Source organism: Oryctolagus cuniculus, chromosome 4, assembly GCF_051225735.1.
Source record: "Oryctolagus cuniculus isolate XC-2025 breed Fujian yellow rabbit chromosome 4, ASM5122573v1, whole genome shotgun sequence".
NCBI lineage: Eukaryota > Metazoa > Chordata > Mammalia > Lagomorpha > Leporidae > Oryctolagus > Oryctolagus cuniculus.
In genome coordinates, this window is record NC_142870.1 from 164844206 (window position 1) to 164867034 (window position 22829).

Sequence of the window (22829 nt, forward strand, 5' to 3'; positions counted from 1 at the left end):
AATTAAAAATGAATCTTGATGAAAAATGGATGGGAGAGGGAGTAGGAGATAGGATATTTTGCAGGGGGTTATGAGGTTAAAAACCACTATAATACAACAGCTGTACTTTTGACATTTATAATTATTAAATAAAAGTTTAAAAAAAATGAATCTTGCTCACAAATGGGATGGGAGAGAGTAGGTGAGACAGGAGTGGGGGTGGGATGCTGGGTATGAGGAGACAAACTGCTATATTCCTAAAGCTGTACCTATGAAGTTTGTATTCATTAAATAAAAGCTTTCTTAGGTCGGCGCCGCAGTTCAATAGGCTAATCCTCCACCTAGCGGCGCCGGCACACCAGACTCTAGTCCCAGTCGGGGCACCGGATTCTGTCCCGGTTGCCCCTCTTCCAGGCCAGCTCTCTGCTGTGGCCAGGGAGTGCAGTGGAGGATGGCCCAAGTGCTTGGGCCCTGCACCCCATGGGAGACCAGGATAAGTACCTGGCTCCTGCCATCGGATCAGTGCAGTGTGCCGGCCACAGTGCGCCGGCTGCGGCGGCCATTGGAGGGTGAACCAATGGCAAAAGGAAGACCTTTCTCTCTGTCTGTCTCTCTCACTGTCCACTCTGCCTGTCAAAAAAAAAAAAAAAAAAAAAAAGAAGGTGATTAATATTGCTGCAGTTGAACATGGGCCTATTATTATTAATAGAGAAATAGCTAGTGATCATAATAGTTTTCAGTATTCATCAGACCTGCTCTTTGGCATTTGAAAATAAGCATGGTTGTCACTTCCCAAGAAACTTTCCTGTTATTGGGAGATGATTCTACAACTTTTGAATATAAATTGTTCCTTTAACAAAGTTTGGATATTTCTGTTCCTGATTCATTTCCATATTGGAAAATTTATATGTAAATTAGATACATTTTAAGTGGAAACATAATAAATATCCATTTTATTTCATTAACTCTTTGAATACCATCATCAAGGTTCTTGAATCCAGTTTTAGTTTTTGAGTTTCCTTTTTGTTAAGCTTTAACAATTTATTATTTTAAAAAGATTTTATTTATTTAAGAGGTAGAGTTATAGACAGTGACTGGGAGAGGCAGAGAGAAAGGTCTTCCGTCTGTTGGTTCACTCCCTAAATGGCCACAATGGCCAGAGCTGGGCAGATCCAAAGCCTGGAGCCAGGTGCTTCTTCCTTGTCTCCCATGTAGGTGCAGGGGCCCAAGGACTTGGGTCATCTTCCACTGCTTTCCCAGGCCACAGCAGAGAGCTGGATTGGAAGAGGAGCAGCGGGGACTAGAACCAGCGCCCATATTGGATGTTGGCGCCGAGGTGTAGGATTAACCTACTGCACCACGGTGCCAGTAGAAAGATATAGTTACAGTGAAAGAGAGAGACAGAGAAAGGTCTTCCTTCCATTGGTTCACTCCCCAAATGGCCGCCACCGCCGGAGCTGCACCAATCCAAAGCCAGGAGCCAGGTGCTTCTTCCTGGTCTCCCATGTGGGTGCAGGGGCCCAAGCACTTGGGCCATCCTCCACTGCCCTCCCAGGCCACAGCAGAGAGCTGGACTGGAAGAGGAGCAACCGGGACTAGAACCCGGTGTCCATATGGGATGCCAGTGCCACAGGAGGATGATTAGCCATGTGAGCCGCGTGACACCAAGTTTTTTTTTAACTTTTGGCTTTTTCCCCCCTCCCACCCGCAACCATCCCCTCTCCCGCACCCTCTCCCATCCCATTCACATCAAGATTCTTTTTTTTTTTTTTTTTTTTTGACAGGCAGAGTGGATAGTGAGAGAGAGAGACAGAGAGAAATGTCTTCCTTTTGCCGTTGGTTCACCCTCCAATGGCCGCCACGGCTGGCGTGCTGCGGCCGGTGCACCGCGCTGATCCGAAGGCAGGAGCCAGGTGCTTCTCCTGGTCTCCCACGGGGTGCAGGGCCCAAGCACTTGGGCCATCCTCCACTGCACTCCCTGGCCACAGCAGAGAGCTGGCCTGGAAGAGGGGCAACTGGGACAGAATCCGGTGCCCCGACTGGGACTAGAGTCTGGTGTGCCGGCGCCGCTAGGTGGAGGATTGGCCTATTGAGCCACAGCGCAGGCCAAGATTCATTTTCAATTATCTTTATATACAGAAGATCAATTTAGTATGTACTAAGTAAAGAGTTCAACGGTTTGTACCCACACAGAAACACAAAGTATAAAATACTGTTTGAGTACTAGTTATACCATCAATTCACATAACACAACACCTTAAGGACAGATATCCTACATGGGGAGTAAGTGCACAGTGACTCCTGTTGTTGATTTAACAACTGACACTCTTGTTTATGGCATCAGGAATCACCCGAGGCTCTTGTCATGAGTTGCCAAGGCTATGGTAGCCTTCCAAGTTCGCCAACCCCGATCCTATTTAGACAAGATCATACTCAAAGTGGAAGTTCTCTCCTCCCATCAGAGAAAGGTACCTAGTTTGATGGGGCCTGAAGTTTTAACAGTTTGTATGAGTTGACATTTCATTGTTTCTTTTATTCTTGTTAAATATCTTCAAAAGAGCAAAGAAATATTTACCTTTTTTTTAAACTAGTACCTATGAAAAATGCAATTTTAAAAACTTTAAAAAATCTACAAGCAAAAAAAATACTAGGAAAATAATTTAGTAATGATATATATTTTGCTTGTAGATTTTTAAGATACAGTTCTTATTCTATCTTATAATACCATAAGGTTCTTCCGTGTCCTTCTATGAATCTAAAAGACATTGTGGAATTTTTATTATCTTATTTTTTTCCTGTATCTTAAAACGTTTTACTTTTATAACATTACTCATCAACTATTTTCAACTAAATTAAAATGATTAAAATAATCATTTAGATGTGAAAATTGTGGAGTAACTTAAAAAAGATGATAAAATAGCAAAATATATATCATTACTAAATTATTTTTCTAGTTTTTTTTTGCTTGTAGATTTTTTTAAAGTTTTTAATATTGCATTTTTCATAGGTACTACTTTAGGAATATAGTGATTCTTTCCCCATACCCAACCTCCCACCTCATCTCTCATCCCACCTCCCTCTCCTTCTCCTATCCCTTTCTTCACTGTGGTTCACTTTTAGTTTGATTTTATATACAGAGGACCAACTCCATGTTAAGCACAGATTTCAACAGCTTGCACTCCCCTACACACACAACATATAGAGTACAGTTTGAGAACAAGATTAGCAGTCGATTCTCAAAGTACAACTCATTAAGGACGGAGGTCCTACATGGGGAGTAAGTGCACAGTGAATTCTGTTGTTCCTTTAACAATTAACACTCTTATTTATGATGTCAGTGATCACCTGAGGCTCTTTACAGGGGCTGCCAAGGCTATGGATGCCTTTTGTTATATAGACTCCATCAGTATTTGGACAGGGCTAATAAGTAAAGTGGATGTTCTCTCCTCCCTTCAGAGAAAAGTACATCCTTCTTTGATGGCTTTCTTTCCGCTGGGGTCTCACAGAGGTCCTTTGTGTATATTTTCCTAGTAATTTAATGCTTAAGTTCACCAACTAACTATTCCATAATGTCTTTATGAGCTAAAATAGAAGTGTACATTTGCTGATGATCTGTATGATCTGTTATTTGCCAGACATTATTTTGGAGCTTTAGTTGCATGAATTATATTATTTAGATCTTACAATATACCAATAAGAAATAACTCCTAACCCTGGTCCATCAGTAATGATTTAGATGTTCTGATAGCATATTCATTGTTTTGTGTCTTATACTCTCCAACATAGCAGTATATATTGAGTGAATACTTGATATATTTCAGTAGATTACATTAATTTCTCCAGTAAAATGTGTATTTCAGAGTCATATAAGATTTTAAATAGAAAACATGTATGTTTACTAATAATTATACATAATGTAGATTACTATTGTGTATAAAATTTGGCCAGTGCCTTTAAGAAATATTCTAGTTTTGCATAGTGCTTAGATATATGCAAAAGTAATCATTAAGTAAGGAAGAAAGTGACATGGATTAAGATGACTATGAATTTGCAAAGGAGATGAGGATTTCTCTTAGTTGTGGGAATCATCTGTAACAGTGGATGGTCTTATACACTCATTAATAGAGAAAAAGAGTGTTCCAAGAGGAGAGATCACTACATTCATGTAGATGGAAATGGGAAAGAGGAAAATCTACATATGACTAATCAGTTTTAGAAATGAATATAATATAGTACTCTGATTTCTGAGTTTTTATGTTTTATGCCAATAATTTTTACCATTGTATATGTATGTACGCACACATACATAATTTTGCATATATCAAAATACCTTGTAATGATTTTCTATAAACTCTTTGGTTGCTAATTATTTCATCTTTAATAGTGGTAGAATGAGAAAAAGTACTAATATTCTTCCTTAAGGCCCTGCTGGCAGCTCAGTGGTCCCAAATGGAGGCAGCAGAGAACCTGGAAAGATTAGGGGCTTGTAATCAGATGCTTCTGGCCCTGATGCATGACCACAGGCAAGGTATTCAATTTAACTTAGCCTCAGCATCCTCAGCTGTGAAGCAAGGATGGCCTACACACCTTGCAAAGTAACGTGAAAATCACATAAGTCCTATCTCATGTGCAGCATGTAGCAGATACACAAGTAGAGGTAGCTGCATTTAATGCTAGAGCCTATTTACTACAGGCAAGCAGATCAGAACCTGGGAATCAGATATACTTGATGCTGACTTGAGGATATCTAACCAGCCAGTCAAATATAAGGGAGGAGGGTTGTCAAGTTAAGTGTATGAATCCCTGATATTATTGCTTTTGGATTACTGTGTTCTACTTGACTCTGGGGAGCTGAGTTTATTAGCATTTTAATTAAAGGAACTACTAAAAACAAAATACTGTTATCAGAGCATGAGAAAGTTGAAATTTCTAATTGTGTAACTCTATTTATATGATCAAAAGCATAGGCACTTTTTAAAAGCAGCCATATTTCATTATCTTACAGCTAAATCCAAAACAGATGCCAACGTAACTGTGGTGGCCAAGAAAAGGGTAAGATTATGTTTTAGTATATAAAATATACAAACTCCAAATTCCATTTGGTTAATACTATTTTCAAAAGAAAATTAATTTTTTAAAAACAAAATAAACATGTCATATGTTATTTCTTCTAAATGTTAATCGAGTGTGTGTTTCTTTTCTTTGGATAGCACTAGGAATTAGAACAATAGAAAATTGTAAGTGAACAAAGAAATGATTGCTTTTATTTAAATTACACTTTCGATCTCATGTACTAAACATTTTATGTTCTCATGTATCATGTTATTTTAACATGTGCCATAAATCTCATGAAAATATTTAATAAAATTCAGAGCTTAATATGATCTTTACCTTAAATTTAAAATAGAGAATGGTGTTATCCATTAAAATGAATACTCGGAACCTTGAATCTTTTTCATAAAAACTTGTAAAGTCAATAGCGCATTTAAAAAATTTTTAAAATTTAACATATTATTTTGAATATTGTTTGTGGTCATACAGCAGGGCCAAATGCATCTTATTACAAAATCCCAATCAAAACTATGATTAGGATAGGATGAACCTTGGCATTCTCATCAAGCAATGATGTTCTTTAGGCTACTACTGAAAAAAGAAGAATCAACACCTAAATTCTTCTGTGCATATATTAGTGTCATAAGAAAAAGAATTATTCTAGAAAGGCATGCTTATGATGGGATGTCCTGAGTTGAATGGAGGACTAGTTTAGGGCAGACCCAGTGAAAGTCAGATGTAACCTTGAGAATAGCAGAGAATGTTGAGGAAGAATCTATGGATTATTAAGAAGTGGGATGAGCATTATATTTTGTATTCTATATATATTAGAATATATACATATATATTATAAGTCCTTTTGAAATCAGATTTGCTTTATCTTTTTATTTTTTGACTTGTAAAAGATATCTGGATTTTTCACTAGCTAAATAATGTTGATGTTCCCTTTCAAGAGAGAATTCACTGTCACAGAAGACAAAGTTGCCCTTTATAAAAGAAATGAAATGGGGTGTGTATATTAATCTGGAGATTGAGAAAGAATGTGTGAGATACCAAAGCATTGCTAATGTGGGTGGAATTGTTAATTTCATTCTCTGCTAAAGGATAATTTATTATTTTATACTAGAGGCATTGAGAGAGACAGAGAGCAACCCTTTGCTGGTTCACTCCTTGATGCCTGCAATATCTGGGCCTGAGCAAGGTTGAAGGGCAAAGTCAGGACCTAGGATCACAATCCAGAGCTTCCATGAGGGTGACAGGAACCCAATTACTTTAACCATCACCACTCATTTCTAAGGCTCTGCATTGGTGGGAAGCTGGTGTCTGCAGCCAGAGCTAGGAAGCAAACCCAAGCACTCCAATGTGAAACGTGGGCATCTTAACTGCTAGGCTAACTCCTAAAGGATATTGAGAATAAAAAATTATAGAAGTAATAATAATTAAAAATTGTACATATTGATTTATTTTTACCACTTGTTCTTGGTGAGAGCAGTACTGTTCCCAAAGCAATGCCATTCAAAGTGTGGTCCTTGGGCCACTGCTGGTCTGTGAACTATTTGTTATTGATTGTCAATGAAAAAAAATAGAAAATGAGAGTAATCATTTAGGAACTTACATGGTCATTTGACAGATTAATTTTTGTTTTTAACTCTAATAATCATAAAATGGAGCTTTTATTTTGTATTTCTTTGTTTTTCCCCTAGTAGCCCATCTTTATTTTATTTTGTAGTAAAAGAGTAGATCTCAGACAGAATAGGAAGAAAAACTAGTCCTTTATGACACATAGTTTGAGAATCACTGCTGTATGATGCATTTTAGGAATTCTTGGAGATGCTTCAGATATAGTAGTTTTGAGAATTATAGTGCATTTTATTGGGCAAGGTGTAGGGACACTGTGAAATGCACGGAATAGAACTGTAACAACTGTACAACATTTGGGATGATTTTTGAATGTTCTACTAGAGTCAGCATATTACAAATATAATTGTATAGTGATTTAATAAAAAATAATATGAAATAAAATATATTACACCCAAAGCTGTGGAATTCAGAAGGCTTATCATTGGGAAGGAAGTAGACATGGAATAGACATGTTATTCTTTAAATTATTGAATAATTTACTTAATCTCTACTCAACATATCACAGAATTCTCAGCTATAAATGATGAAAGTGCACTTCCTGGGATACCATGAACAGCATTTACAAATATGTAACAGAAAATTTTAAATGCCTTTTTGTAGTCCTAAAATCAAATATTAGGTCATTTTTCTTTGCCAAGTGTCTTGGCTTTCCATGCCTGCTAAACTCTCATGGGCTTTTTAGCCAAATCTGAATGCCTTAAGGGCTGATTCTGAGGCCAGAGTGCTGTTTAGGGCGTTTGCCATTCTATGAGTCTGCTGTGTATCCTGCTTCCTACGTTGGATTGTTCTCTCCTTTTTAATCCTATCAATTATTATTTGCAGACACTGTTCTTATTTATGTAATCCCTTTGACACTTAATCCTATCTTTTTGATCAATTATGAACTGAAACTGATCACTTTAACAAATAAGATGGCATTGGTACATGCCACCTTGATTGGATTGAATTGGAATCCCCTGGCATGTTTCTAGCTCTACCATTAGGGGAAAGTCCAAGTGAGCATGTGGTGAACTGTACATCTCTTCCCTTTCTTATTCTTGCTCTTATATTTATCAGGAATCACTATTCAGTTAAATTTAAACACCTAAGAATAGTTGTGTGTTAATTAAAGAGTTCAAACAATAGTACTAAGTAGAAGAAAAAAATACTCAAAGGAATAAAATAGTAAGTTATTTCTCAACAGTTAGGACATGGGCTGACCAAGTCACCGTTTCTCATAGTGTCCATTTCACTTCAACAGGTTTCTTTTTTGGTGCTCGGTTAGTGGTCACTGATCAGGGAGAACATATGATATTTGTCCCTGTGATACTGGCTTATTTCACTCAGCATGATGTTTTTCAGATTCCTAAATTTTGTTGCAAATGACCGGATTTCATTTTTTTTACTGCTGTATAGTATTCTATAGAGTACATGTCCCATAATTTCTTTATCCAGTCTACCGTTGATGGGCATTTAGGTTGATTCCAGTCTTGGCTATTGTGAATTGAGCTTCAATAAACATTGAGGTATAGATGGCTCTATTTTTTGCCAATTTAATTTCCTTTGGATAAATTCCAAGGAGTGGGATGGCTGGGTTGTATGGTAGGGATATATTCAGGTTTCTGAGCAATATCCAAACTGAGTTCCATAGTGGCTAAACCAGTTTGCATTCCCACGAACAGTGGGTTAGTGTTTCACCAGGATCTGTTGTTGGTAGATTTCTGTATGTAAGCCATTCTAATGGGGGTAAGGTGAAATCTCATTGTGGTTTTGATTTGCATTTCCCTGATGGCTAGTGATCCTGAACATTTTTTCATGTGTCTGTTGGCCATTTGGATTTCCTCTTTTGAAAAATGTCTATTGAGGTCCTTGGCCCATCTCTTAAGTGGGTTGTTTGTTTTGTTGTTGTGGAGTTTCTTGATCTCTTTGTAGATTCTGGTTATTAACCCTTTTTCTGTTGCATAATTTGCAAATATTTTTCCCATTCTGTTGGTTGCCTCTTCACTTTCCTGACTGGTTCTTTTGCAGTACAGAAACTTCTCAATTTGATCTAATCCCAATTGTTAATTTTGGCTTTGACTGCCTGTGCCTCCAGGGTCTTTTCCAAGAAGTCTTTACCTGTGCCCATATCTTACAGGGTTTCTCCAATGTTCTCTAATAATTTGATGGTGTCGGGTCATAGATTTAAGTCTTTAATTCATGTTTGAGTGGATTTTTGTTTAAGGTGTAAGGTAGGGGTCTTGCTTCATGCTTCTGCACGTGGAAATCCAGTTTTCCCAGCGCCATTTATTGAATAGACTGTCCTTGCTCCAGGAATTGGTTTTAGATCCTTGATCAAATATAAGTTGGCTGTAGATGTTTGGGTTGATTTCTGGTGTTTCAATTCTGTTCCATTGGTCTATCCATCTGTTTCTGTACCAGTACCATGCTGTTTTGATTACAAATGCCCTGTTGTATGTCCTGAACTCTGGTATTGTGATGCCTCCAGCTTTGTTTTTGTTTTACAAGATTGCTTTAGCTCTTCATGGTCTCCTGTGCCTCCATATGAATTTCAGCATCGTTTTCTCTAGATCTGAGAAGAATGTCTTTGGTATTTTGATTGGTATTGCATTGAATCTATAAATTGCTTTTGGGTGAATGGACATTTTGATGATGTTGATTCTTCCAATCCCTGAGCATGGAAGATTTTTTCATTTTTTGGTATCCTCTTCTATTTCTTTCTTTAAGATTTTGTAATTCTCATCGTAGAGATCCTTGACTTCCTTGGTTAAGTTTATTCCAAGGTATTTGCTTGTTTTTGTAGCTATTTTGAATGTGATTGATCTTAGAAGTTCTTTCTCTTTTTTTTTTTTTTTTTTTGACAGGCAGAGTGGACAGTGAGAGAGAGAGAGACAGAGAGAAAGGTCTTCCTTTGCCGTTGGTTCACCTTCCAATGGCCGCCGCGGCCAGCGCACTGCGGCCGGCGCACCGCGCTGATCCGATGGCAGGAGCCAGGTGCTTTTCCTGGTCTCCCATGGGGTGCAGGGCCCAAGCACCTGGGCCATCCTCCACTGCACTCCCTGGCCACAGCAGAGAGCTGGCCTGAAAGAGGGGCAACCGGGACAGAATCCGGCGCCCCGACCGGGACTAGAACCCAGTGTGCCAGCGCCGCTAGGCGGAGGATTAGCCTAGTGAGCCGCGGCGCCGGCCAGAAGTTATTTCTCAGCCATGGCATTGCCGGTGTATACAAAGGGTATTGATTTTTGTGCATTAATTTTATATCCTGCTACTTTGCCAAAATCTTCTATGAGTTCCAATAGTCTCTTAGTAGAGTTCTTTGGATCCTCTAAGTAAAGAATCATATCATCTGCAAAGAGGGATAGTTTGACTTCCTCTTTCCCAGTTTGTATCCCTTTAATTTCTTTTTCTTGTCTGATGGCTCTGGCTAAAACTTCCAGAACTATGTTAAATAGCGGTGGTGAGAGTGGGCATCCCTGTCTGGTACCAGATCTCAGTGGAAATGCTTCCAACTTTTCCCCATTCAATAGTATGCTGGCTGTGTGTTTTCCATAAATTGCTTTGATTGTATTGAGGAATGGTCCTTCTATAACCAGTTGGCTTAGAGTTTTCATCATGAAAGGTTGTTGAATTTTATCAAATGCTTTCTCCACATTTAGTGAGATAATCATATGGGGTTTTTTTGCATTTTGTTAATGTGGTGTATCACATTGATTGATTTGTGAATGTTGAACCATCCCTGCATACCAGGGATAAATCCCACTTGGTCTGGGTGGATGATCTTTCTGATGTGTTGTTGCATTCTATTGGCCAGAATTTTCTTGAGGATTTTTGCATCTATGTTCATCAGGGATATTGGTCTGTAACTTTCTTTCAAGGCTGCATCTTTTTCAGGTTTAGAAATTAAGGCGATGTTGGCTTCAGAGAAAGAATTTGGGTGGATTCCCTCTTTTTCAATTGATCTGAATGGTTTTAGAATAATTAGAGTTAGTTCTTCTTTAAATTTCTGGAAGAACTCGGCAGTGAATCCATCCGGTCCTGGGCTTTTCTTTGTTGGGAGGGCCTTTATTACTGTTTCAATTTCTGTCTCAGTTAGGGATCTGTTTAGGTTTTCTATGTCTTCATGGTTCAGTTTAGGTAGGTGGTATGCGTCCAGGAATCTATCCATTTCTGATAGATTTCCCTGTTTGCTGGCATACAGTTCTTTGTAGTAATGTCTGATGATTCTTTTTATTTCTGTGGTGTCTGTTGTTACATTCCCTCTTTCATCTCTGATTTTATTGATTTAGGTCTTCTCTCTTCTTTTTTTAGTTAGTTGGGCCAATGGGGTGTCAATTTTGTTTATTTTTTCAAAAAAACAGCTCTTCATTTGGCTGATCTTTTGTAATGTTTTTTTTTTTTTTTGGATTCAATTCTGTTGATCTCTTCTCTGATTTTAATTATTTATCCTCTTCTACTATATTTGGGTCGGGTTTGCTGCAGTTTTTCTAGATCCTTGAGATGCATTGAAAGCTCATCTATTTTGTGCCTTTCCAATTTACTGATGTAGGCACCTATTGCTATAAACTTTCCTCTTAACATTGCTTTTGGTGTATCCCATAAGTTTTTATATGTTGTGTTGTTATCTACATTTGCTTCCAGAAAGTTTTTGATTTCTCTTTTGATTTCTTCTATGACCCAGTGTTCATTCAGGAGCATGTTGTTCAGTCTCCATGTGTTTGCATATGCTCTAGGGATTCCTGAGTTGCTAATTTCCAGCTTCATTCCATTGTGGTCTGAGAAGCTGCATCATATGATTCTAATTCTTTTGAATTTGCTGAGACTTGCTTTATGGCCTAGTATGTGCTCAATCCTAGAGTAGGTTCCATGTACTGCTAATATAAATGTGAATTCTTCCAGGGTAGGATGAAAAACTCTGTAGATATCTGTTAGATCCATTTGGTCTATAGTGTCGATTAAATCTGCTGTTTCCTGATTGATCTTCTGTCTGTTTGATCTGTCTGTTTCCAAGAGTGGAGTATTGAAGTCCCCCAGTACTATTGTATTGTAGTGTAAGTCTCCCTTTAAGTTCATTAACATATCTTTTAAATATCCTGGTGCTCTGTAATTAGGTGCATATATGTTTATAATAGTTACATCTTCCTGTTGAATGATCCCTTAATCATTATATAGTGTCCTTCTCTGACTCTCTTAACAGTTTTTGTGTTAAAGTTTATTTTGTCTGATATTAAGATGGCTATGCCAGCTCTTTTTTGGTTTCTGTTGCCATGGAATATCTTTTTCTTTGTCTCATTCACCTTTGTAAGGTGTGTGGAGAGAGAATTGTATCCACACTGTCCCTTTTATTTTTTTGTCTCCTCTAGTTAGGCTAGTGTATTTTTCCCCCATGGGGCTTGAAGCCTCATGCCCTCTAGGCACTTCCTGTCACTTTTCTGCCAATGTCTCGGGCTGCTGTGGTTTTACCTCACCTCTCTTTCCATTTCTGGTGTGGAAACTCTCGGCAGCTGGGTTCCTGAGCCGTGGGCACCCGTACCCTCCACGTAGGTCCACCAAGTCCCTCTAATTATGGAAGTTTCCTCTGCCATTTTTCCCCTAATTCTTCCCTGAGACTACACTATCTTCACTTTTATTATTCTGTCTTCTCCCGGACTATCAGTAAGCTCCCTCCTATTCAGCCATCTTTGCTCCTCCCACTACTGCTGTGTTTTTTCTTAAAGATTTATTTATTTATTTGAAAGGAAGAGTTATAGAGAAGCAGAGAGAGAGAGAGAGAGAGAGAGAGAGAGAGAGAGGAGAGGGAGTTCTTCCATCTACTGCTTTCCTCCTCAGATGGCCACAATGGAGCTGCTCCAATCCAAAGCATGGAGCCAGGAGCTTCCTCTGAGCCTCCCACATAGCTGCAGGGGCTTAAAGACTTGGGCCCTCATCCAGTGATTTCCCAGGCCATAGCAGAGAGCTGAATCGCAAGTGGAGTAGCTGGGACTCGAACTGGTGACCATATGGGGTGCTGGCATTGCAGACAGTGGCTTTAATCGGCTGTGCCACAGGGCTGGCCCCTATAGGATGCTGTGGTTTTGTACTGCTACATGTAGTGCTTTAGTAAACATTCTTGCAGAGAAATCCTTAAATACTGGTGATATTATTGCTATAGGATAGATTCTTTTTTTTCCAGAGATTTATTGTATTTATTTGAAAGAGTTACAGATTGAGGTAGACAGAGAGAGGACTTCCATCTACTGGTCCACTCCCCAAATGGACACAAGGCCTGGAGTTGAGCTGATTTGAAGCCAGGATCCAGGAGCTTTTTCAGGTGTCCCATGTGGGTACAGGGGCCAAATGCTTGAACCATCCTTCACTGCTTTCCCAGGCAACAGCAGAGAGATGGATTGGAAGTGGAGCAACCAGGACACGACCCGGCATCCATATGGGATGCCTGCACTGCAGGCCAAGGCTTTAACCTGCTGTGGCACAGTGCTGGCCCCTATAGGGTAGATTGTTAAAGAGGGATTTCTAGAATAAAATTAATCAAATTATCTGCCTGCCTCCCTGAAATTCTGAGAGGACCTTGAGGACTGTATTGTGAAAGTTATATGTTGGCCTGTATTCAGCTGCCATGGCAGTTTTACCACCTCTTCTAACGAAGGTATGATTGTGGTCATCTTGGGTACCATTCAGTGTTCTTGCTAGGAGTGGTGTATCTAGGGTTAAATAACCTGCACCACTCCTCTAGACTTCTCTTTTACTGTGATAGTGGAGAATTGTACAGGTAGACCCTTCTGACTACCTCTGCCCCAATGGCAGCAGTCTGAATAAAAGAATCCCTAAGTCAGACTAAACTGAGTTACACCTGATAAGAAGAAGCAATAGTGCTACATTTTCTCTAAGTCCTTTTCCATGAAATATGAAATATTTGTAGTAGTTCAGTAAGCATTTTGACATTAACATCCATAATCAATATGAAGTTCAAAGAAAATGGAATTAAAAGATAGTTCATTTTGGTATCGAAAGTTTTTGAGGGGCTGGCGCTGTGGCACAGCAGGTTAATGCCCTGGCCAGAAGCGCCAGCATGCCGTATGGGCGCCGGTTCGAGACCTGGCTGCTCCACTTCCAAACCAGCTCTCTGCTATAGTCTGGGAAAGCAGTAGAAGATGGCCCAAGTTCTTGGGCCCCTGCATTTGTGTGGGGGACTGGAAAAAGCTCCTGGATCCTGGCTTCATATAGGCGCAGCTCCGATTGTTGCAGCCAATTGGGGAGTGAACCAGAGGATGGAAGATTTCTCTCTCTCTCTCTCTCTCTCTCTCTCTGCCTCTCCTCTCTCTGTGTAACTCTGACTTTCAAATAAATAAATAAATCTTTAAAAAAAGTTTTTGAAAACCGTAAAACTTTTTCATACTATGTATTTTCTATGAACTTTTGGAAGACTCTGAGCCAATTTGGTCGGCAAATAAAGAATAGAAACGGGGCCAGTGCAGTAGCATAGCGGGTAAAGCTGCTACATGCAATGCATCCCATATGGGTTCCAGTTCGAGTCCCGCTGTTCCACTTCCAATTCTACTCTCTGCTAGGGCATGGGAAAGCTGTAGAAGATGGCCCAAGACTTTGGGCCCCTGCACCCATGTGGGAGACCTGGAAGAAGTTCCTGGCTCCTGGGTTTGGATCGGTGCAACTCCTGCTGTTGTGGTCATCTGGGGAGTGAACCAGCAGATGGAAGACCTCTCTCTCTCTCTCTCTCTCTCTCTCTCTGTCTGTCTCTGCCTCTCTGTAACTCTGGCTTTCAAATAAATAATCTTAAAAAAAATAATAGCAATAGTGTACTGAAAAGACAGGTAGAATAAGTTAATAGTGCTACTGTTATAGATTTCCAAAGATGTTTGAATAGATATTTATATATATATATAATATGTATATATATCATATACATATATATGGATCATATGTGTGTATATGTTCAGGAGCATATGTTTTGCTGAAAAGAATATATGCTTGTAATTGAGACAGATCTGTCTCCAAGAGCTAGATCTTCTACTTAGTTATTGTGTACCTTTAGGTAAGCCAATGTCTTTGGCCCCATCTAATTAATTTCTCTAAGTTGGTAATGATATACCTCATATAATTGTTATAACGGTTCAAATATAACTTACAATAACAAAGGTTTTTATAGTAGATATTTCTTTAATATATACTAGTACATTTCTCCCTAGTGTTTCCTTAGAAAGAGATAAGATGTAAAGATTTAAGGAAATTTAAAATTCTCAGATTTCTGAGAGCATCGTAGTTCTGTCAGATAATTAGGATTACTTAAAAATCCTTTCTCTAAAAGAAAATCCCAGATTTCAAAAGTATTTCCATTAATATAATAATATATTTGTAGGAAAGGACTTAAAATAATCCAAAAGCCACTATATTAATTAAGCTAATTTTTATTTACTTGGTATATTTGTTTCCAGTCATTTCTATACATTTATATAGTTTAATTGATGGTTAATATCATTAATGTTTTAATTTATAAATGATATTACAGAATTCTTCCATATTGTTATATGGTTTTTGTTACTTTGAGTTTTTTTAGGGGCCAGTGCTGTGGCACAGTGGGTTAAAGCCCCAGCATGCAGTGATGGCATCCCATATGGGCACCAATTCTAGTCCCGGCTGCTCCACTTTTGATCTAACTTTCTGCTAATGTATCTAGGAAAGCAGTGGAGGATGGCCCAGTGCTTGGGCCCCTGCACTCATGTGGGAGACCTGGAAAAGGCTCCTGGCTTCTGCTTTGACCCGGCTCAGCCCCAATTGTTGCAACCATTGAGGGTGTAAACCAGAGGATCTAAGACCTCTCTCTCTGTCTCTACCTCTCTCTGTAACTCTGTCTTTCAAATAAATAAAATAAATCTTTTTTAAAAAATAAGTTTTTTTAAATAAATAGAAAATTAGCATTGTATAGAAAGCAAACATACACAGATAAAAGTTCTTTACCCACAGCAATTTCAATCATAAGAGAAAACCATTTTTAATAGTTTTTTTTAAATATTTGTTTATTTTAAAGTCAGAGTGACAGACAGACTGAGGAGAGGGGAGGGGAAGGGAGGAGAGGGGAGAGAGAGAGAGAGAGAGAGAGAGAGAGATCTTTCATCCACTGGTTCACATTCACTCCCCAAGTGGCTACAACAGCATGGGCTAGGCCAGGTTGGAGCCAGGAGCCAGGACCTCACGCTGGGTCTCCTCCATGGGTGACAAGAACTAAAGTTTGAGCCATTTGCTTCTCAGGTGCGTGAGAAGGAGCTGCATTGGAAGTGGAGTAGCTGGGACTCAAACCAGCACTCTTCTATGGGATGTGGGTGTGCTGAGTAAAGTTTTAGCTCACTGTGCCACAACAAATACCTTAATGAGAGTTTTCTGATTGTGTGCATGTGTAAACATATGTTTATATGTACAAATACATATGTATAAACAGCATTAACATGTACAAGTTTTTTTAAAACGTTTATGGAAAATAGAACTAAAAGATGATTTAATTTTGCTGCAAACTTTTGAAATCCATTCATACAAGGGGTCTTAAAAAGTTTATGCATGTATTTCAAAATATTTTGAATGAAAATAAACTTATCTTTAATTACACTTTTTCACAAATTTCAGTTTCACATTCTGTGGTGTTTATTACTCTAAGTCAACTGAGGTATGAAAATTTTAAATGGAAGATTGCAGAAATGAAAAATACATAAGTTTTTTTTAAGATTTATTTATTTATTTGAAAAAGTTACACAGAAAGAGAAAGAGAGGCAGAGAGAGAGAGGTCTTTCATCTGCTGTTTCACTCCCCAGCTGGCTGCAACCGCCAGAGCTGCGCCAATCTAAAGACAGAAGCCAGGAGGTTCTTCCAGGTCTCCCACATGGGTGCAAGGGCCCAAGGACTTGGGCCATCTTCTACTGCTTTCCCAGGCCCTAGCAGAGAGCTGGATTAAAAGTGGAGTAGATGGGATTTGAACTGGCGCCTCTATGGGATGCTGGCACTGCAGGCTGCGGCATTACCTGCTATGCCACAGTGTTGGCCCCTGCATACATTTTAAATTGCATGCCATTCTGAGTAGTATGATTAAATGAGCTCTGTCCTGGCCAAGATGTGAATCATTACTTTGTCAACATATCTACACTATATACACTACTCTCTTATTAATAACTTACTAGATTATTGTGGAATAGTAGTGCTTGTGTTCAAATAATCCTTCATTTTCTTTCTTTTTAAATATTTCTTTGTTTGTTTGTTTGTTTGAAAGGCAGAGTTGTATATAGAGAGGGAGAGGCAGAGAGAGATCTTCCATCCACTGGTTCATTCCCCAAATGACCACAATGGTTGGAGCTGGGCCAGGCAAAAGCCAGGAGACCAGAGCTTCTTCCAGCTCTCCTACATCCACTGCTTTCACAAGTGCATTATCAGGGAGCTGGCTTGGAAGTGGAGCATCCAGTCTCAAACCAGCACGCATATGGGATGCTGGAGTGGCAGACAGTGGCTTTACCCAGTACACCAAAACACCAGCCCCTTATTTTTCGTAATAATGGCCCCAAAACAAAAGAATAGTGATACTAGCAATGTATATATGCCGAAGAGAAGATGTAAAATCTTCCTTTAAGTTAAAAGGTGGCTGGCAACGCGGCTCAATAGCCTAATCCTCCTCCTGCGGCGCCGCCACACCAGGTTCTAGTCCCGGTTGGGGCCCCGGATTCTGTCCCAGTTGCCCCTCTTCCAGTCCAGCTCTCTACTGTGTCCCGGGAGTGCAGTGGAGGATAGCCCAAGTCCTTGGGCCCTGCACCCGCATGGGAGACCAGGATAAGCACCTGGCTCTGGCTTCGGATCAGCGTGGTGCACCAGCTGCAGCGGCCACTGGAGGGTGAACCAATGGTAAAGGAAAACCTTTCTCTCTCTCTCTCTCTCTCTCTCTCTCTCTGTCCACTCTGCCTGTCAAAAAATAAAATAAAATAAAATAAAATAAAATGTTAAAAGGTGAAAGTTTTCGGCTTAAGGGGAAAAAATTTTGTACTGGGATTGCTAAGATGTTTGGTAAAAACAAATATTCTATCTGTGAAATTGTGAAGAAAGAAAAAGAAATTTGTATCAGTTGTATTGTCATGCTAAACTACAAAAGTTATGGCCACAGTGCATGGAAAGTGGAAAAGGCATTAAATTATAGGGTTTGGTACTACATTCCATTTCAGGCATCTAATGGGGGATCTTGGACTGTATCCTCCACGGATAAAGGAAGTAATCTTCTATGTACAAGTATATAGGACACTTCAAAAAGTTCATGGAAAATTGGATCAGAAAAAGTTTATTTTGATGTAAAAACATTTTGAAATCCATGTGTCGTTTTTCATAGTATTCATTTTCATGACCTTTTTGAAGATCCCTTGAATATGCTTTATTAATTAACATAAATAAGTTCCACTTTTTTCCCTCAAAAATATTTTATTGATGTGTTTACAAGTTAAAAATTTTCCAAGTCTTAAGTAACTGTGTAGCATTTTACTTTTATGGAAGTGCCTTCATTTATTGAATAATTTCTGGACATATAGTTTCATTCTGGATTTACAAAATTATAAAAGATGCACAAACATCATTTTACCCAAATCTCTTTAAATGTTTGTGCAAAAATTTCTATGTGAAAAATTACTAGAAGTAGACTTGCTGATTTAAAGACTAGGCACATTTTAACTTTCGCCAAATTGCTAAATATACACCCCCAAACAAAAAACACTATTGTAACTAATTGAAGTTTCATCATTACTGTAAGGGAATATCTATATCACCATTTATAATCTGTGTTTTTCTAAATTATAAAATAAATACTTGCTAGTGACAAAAAGCAAAGAGTACAAAGTGTCTACCTTGGAAATTTCAAGTCATATTGGTTCTCATCCAGCATTTCACTATTTTTGCTATCTGGAGTTAAGCATCCTTATGAATAGTTTCTTGCACCCTTCTGTACAAATTTCTACAGAATAATTTTGGAAGTGAAATTGATTAAGTGCTATTAGCATTTAAAATTTGGTCACACATATAAGGAAAGATTTAGAAACTGGCAGATTGAAGGAGACTAAGAAGCAAAAGAAACCAAACCAAATGTAACATGAAATCCTAATTAGGATCCTAAAATACAAAAAAAAATTTGTGTGAAAGTGGAATGTGGATAAAGTATTTAATTAGTGATTATACCAATGGTACTTTCCTGTTATGTATTATTATTCCATGATTATGTAGAATGAAAGATATTTTGAAACTCTTATGCTACTTTTGCCAATGTTTCTGTAAATTTAAGTTTATTTCAAAATAAGTTTAAAATTATAAATTTTACTATATGCACTAGTATTTCCAAGTCAATCTTCAAAACAATTATACCTGAGATATTCTTAACAATGGAACATAAGAACCTCTTTCCCACCTCCTTGGCAGCTCTAGACATCATCGATCTTCTATTTAAAGAGGAGAAAAACATATTTTAATTCTCTATTACTAGTTTTTTGACTATTAGTGAGTTGAGAATTTCTTATACATTTATTCTCTTGAAAACCCTCCATCCATCCCCTTCCATTTTTCTAATCATTTTTATTGATTTGTAGGCATAAGTATTCTTACTAGTTCTTAATAGTTGTCAATATGTTGCAAACCTGTTTTTCTGTTTTACTTTAATTTTTGTAGTTCTTTTACTGTATTTACATAATAGAATCTTTTTCTTTTGTGGTCTTTAAGCTTTTTTTTTATATTGACCTACTTTAAAGGCCACCTTTTTATTAAATCAAAATGTTTAATGATTCAGTTAACCTTTCCCATATTGCTACTGGTTAATAATTTGATGAAAATCTTCTATCCCATTTTTTGGATAATTTTCCTAAGGACAACTCTCAATAGAAGGATTATTGGGAAAAGGGTAGAAACAGGTTTTCAAGTTGTTATTCTCTTACCAGCAATGCATGCAAGAGCTGCAGTTGTCATCAAAAGGTATAATAAAGGTATTGTTGCCAGTACATAATGCTTTGTAGTCGTTGTGTGTTGATTTGAATCTTTTTGACATGAGAAAAGTTCCTTTATGAGTTCTTAATATTTTTTTACAAATCTGTAGGAGCTCATTTTATACTAATGACAACATATTAAGTCTTTATCTTCGTTTCTGCATATGCCTTTCTCGGTGTATTCCATTCTCCCTGCCTTCTCCGACATGTGGAAGGTAAATATTGTTTGTGGTTACATCTACCTTTCTATGCTTTTTGATTTATAAGATGGTATAATCTTATTTAAAGAAAGTAGTATAATCAAAACCAAAAGGGAGATTATCTAGAAATAGATTATTGAGGCATGAATTCTGTCTACTCATCTACTAGCTTTGTGGTTTTTGAGTTAACTGGTTAAGTCTCTAAGCTCACAATTTTCTCCACTGTTAGGAGAGAATAAACATGTTACAAAATTTCAAGCATTTATATAAAGCATGAAGCATGATGCTTAGAACATAGGAAGTATTTCATAAATATTAGCTATTATAGGAGTATGAATTTATTTTTATATATGATGAACAATAGAGTAGGAAAAATCTTTCATGCAACTTGTCAACTAGTTATCCCAATGCCACTTTTTGAATAATAAGTAATCTTTCCATTTACTCTTTTTCGTTCTACGTAATATTTATTTTTATAGTATATGATGTTTAATAGGTTGCAGTATGTTTCTATATCTATTCATATCTCTGTCCTTAAAACGAATTTCAAATTACTTTGTTATTTCTCTACCATTTCTTTAATGTGTGGATTAGTGATTCTTCATTACTATAATTCTTCAAAAAGAACCTTTAAACAGTTTAGTCATGTTCCAGAAAGAATTCTGGGGGCCGGCACTGTGGCATAGCAGGTAAAGCCGCTGCCTGCAGTGCCAGCATCACATATTGGCACAAGTTCGAGTCCTGGAAGCTCCACTTCTGATCAGCTCTCTGCTATAGCTTGGGAAAGCAGAAGAAGATGGCCCAAGTCCTTGGGACCCTGCACCCACATGGGAGACCTGGAAGAATCTCCTGGCTCCTGGCTTCAGATTGGCACAGTTCCGGCTGTTGCAGCCAACTGGGGAGTGAACCAGCAGATGGAAGACCTCTCTCACTCTCTCTCTCTCCCCCTCTCTCTGGGCCTCTCCTTCTCTGTCTGTGAAACTCTGACTCAAATAAATAAATAAATAAATCATTTTAAAAAATTCTGTTGGGATGATGATTGATATGATAGAAAATCCACCTAATAGTTTAGTGAAAAATTCCTCATTTATAATATTATACATGCCCATGTAGAAATATAACTGGTCTTGCTATTCATCTTTATTACTTTATTTGCTTTTTTCAATGGCTTGCTTTACATATTTTAATAACTATATCAAGTATTGTTACTAATTGAAAAATGTTCTCTTTTACATTTTGTTTCCTATGTTTTTTTGGTGTGGTTTACATGTAGAAATATGTAACACTACTAATGACAAGAACATAACTTATACCATTTGAAAGGTAAATTTCATGAACACTCCCCTGATTTATACCTTTATGCATGAGGACATTAGGTTATTATATTTTCTGATGCAAAAAGATTTTCCTCAAAACTATTACAAAAACTTTTTTAAGATTTATTTATTTATTTGATAGGTGGAATTACAGAGAGGCAGAGGCAGAGAGGGAGAGAGAGAGAGGTCTTCCATCCGCTGGTTCACTCTTTGGATGGCCACAATGGCTGGAGCTGAGCGGATTCAAAGCCAGGAGCAAAAAGATTCTTCTTGGTCTCCCATGTGGGTGCAGGGGCCCAAAGGCTTGAGCCATCTTCCACTGCTTTCCCAGGCCAGCAGAGAGCTGGATCAGAAGTGGAGCAGCCAGGACTTGAATCCGTGCCCTTATGTGATGCTGGCACTACAGGCGGTGGCTCTACCAGCTACGCCACAGCACTGTCTCCATACAAAAACCTTTTGTAACAAGCAGAAAATTTTCATTAGCTTGGTTAGCAGGGTAACTTGCTTACATTTTATAACCAGGTGTCTAGATGTTCATGTTAACTGCTAAGCTTGCTATTAATATGGAATTCATGTACTACAACTCATTCAGTTTACTTAGCTTTATATGCATCTTTCCCCAAAGATAAATATTATAATAGATCCCCATTGCTGGCATCTAGCCTTAGGCAGAAAAGAAGTCTCAGAAATGAATAGCAATCAGAGGAATCCCTGTGGAAGAGCCAGTCAGGCTTCAAAACTCTTGGAGTTTCCATTTGGATTCTACTTTTAGGTATCATTCACTGTTCCATAGGTTAGCTAGTATTTCCCAAATTCGAATCATTTGAGTATTCCATCACCATTTTGCCATTTTGTATATTGTTAGGTAGTTTCCCTTCAGTTGTCAAAGAACAAAACTTCAGCAGATTGAGTTTTAAGGTCTAAAGGACTTTTGTTATCAAATCTTGAATCCGGTAATATCCCACCTATGCAATACAAGTGTGCTGTGCTGTGCCTGGCAGAATGATCAGCTTTAAGGCAGCCTCTGCAGGAACAAGGAAACAGCATAGTGCTAAGAACAGATTGGTCAGTGTCAGGTTACTTCCTCCTTTGGGTTAAAACAAAGAGGGCTTCCTTATTATCCTGGCTCAGGTTGACTGGGCCCTTTATGATTGGTTGCTGTGAATTGCCTGGATTAGGAAAGATTGAGTTATTTCTGAGTCCAGTTTGATTACATGACATCTAAAATGAATGACTCCATGCTGGTTTGGTTTGCTTTAATGAGACCTATTGCAGGAACTCAGTCTACAAAAATGGTTTTCAAAATTTTATTTAATACATTTGAGTGATCTTCATATGTACTTAATTTTATATTAGGGTAAAATTTAAACACATTGAAATGAATTAGGTGTGTACTGTTTGATGACTTTTTCATATATATATATATATATGAGGTCTCTAAAAAGTTCAGGGAAATGTATATTATGAAAAAACTATGTATGAATTTCAAGTTTTTTTGTAGCAAAAAAACTTATCTTTTACTTCCATTTTTTATGTACTTTTGAAGTTTAGTACTCATATAACTGCCATTCATAGTCTAAGGTTTTCTTCATCCTGTTACCACTGATTTGAACCTTGGGAACTTGTTCTATGTCGAATTATGTGGCCAGTGAATGAGCAGATAAGAAGGC

At 38.0% G+C, this 22829-nt stretch overlaps 1 protein-coding gene across 1 annotated transcript in view; it reads left to right on the forward strand.

Annotated features, from left to right (window-relative positions):
* The window catches only part of ZCWPW2 (zinc finger CW-type and PWWP domain containing 2), a 208030-nt gene that overhangs the window by 154279 nt on the left and 30922 nt on the right, over positions 1–22829 (forward strand). The window contains exon 5 of the mRNA XM_051858906.3: positions 4985–5031. Within this exon, the coding sequence (XP_051714866.1) occupies positions 4985–5031 (47 nt within the window). The remainder of the gene's footprint in view (positions 1–4984; positions 5032–22829) is intronic.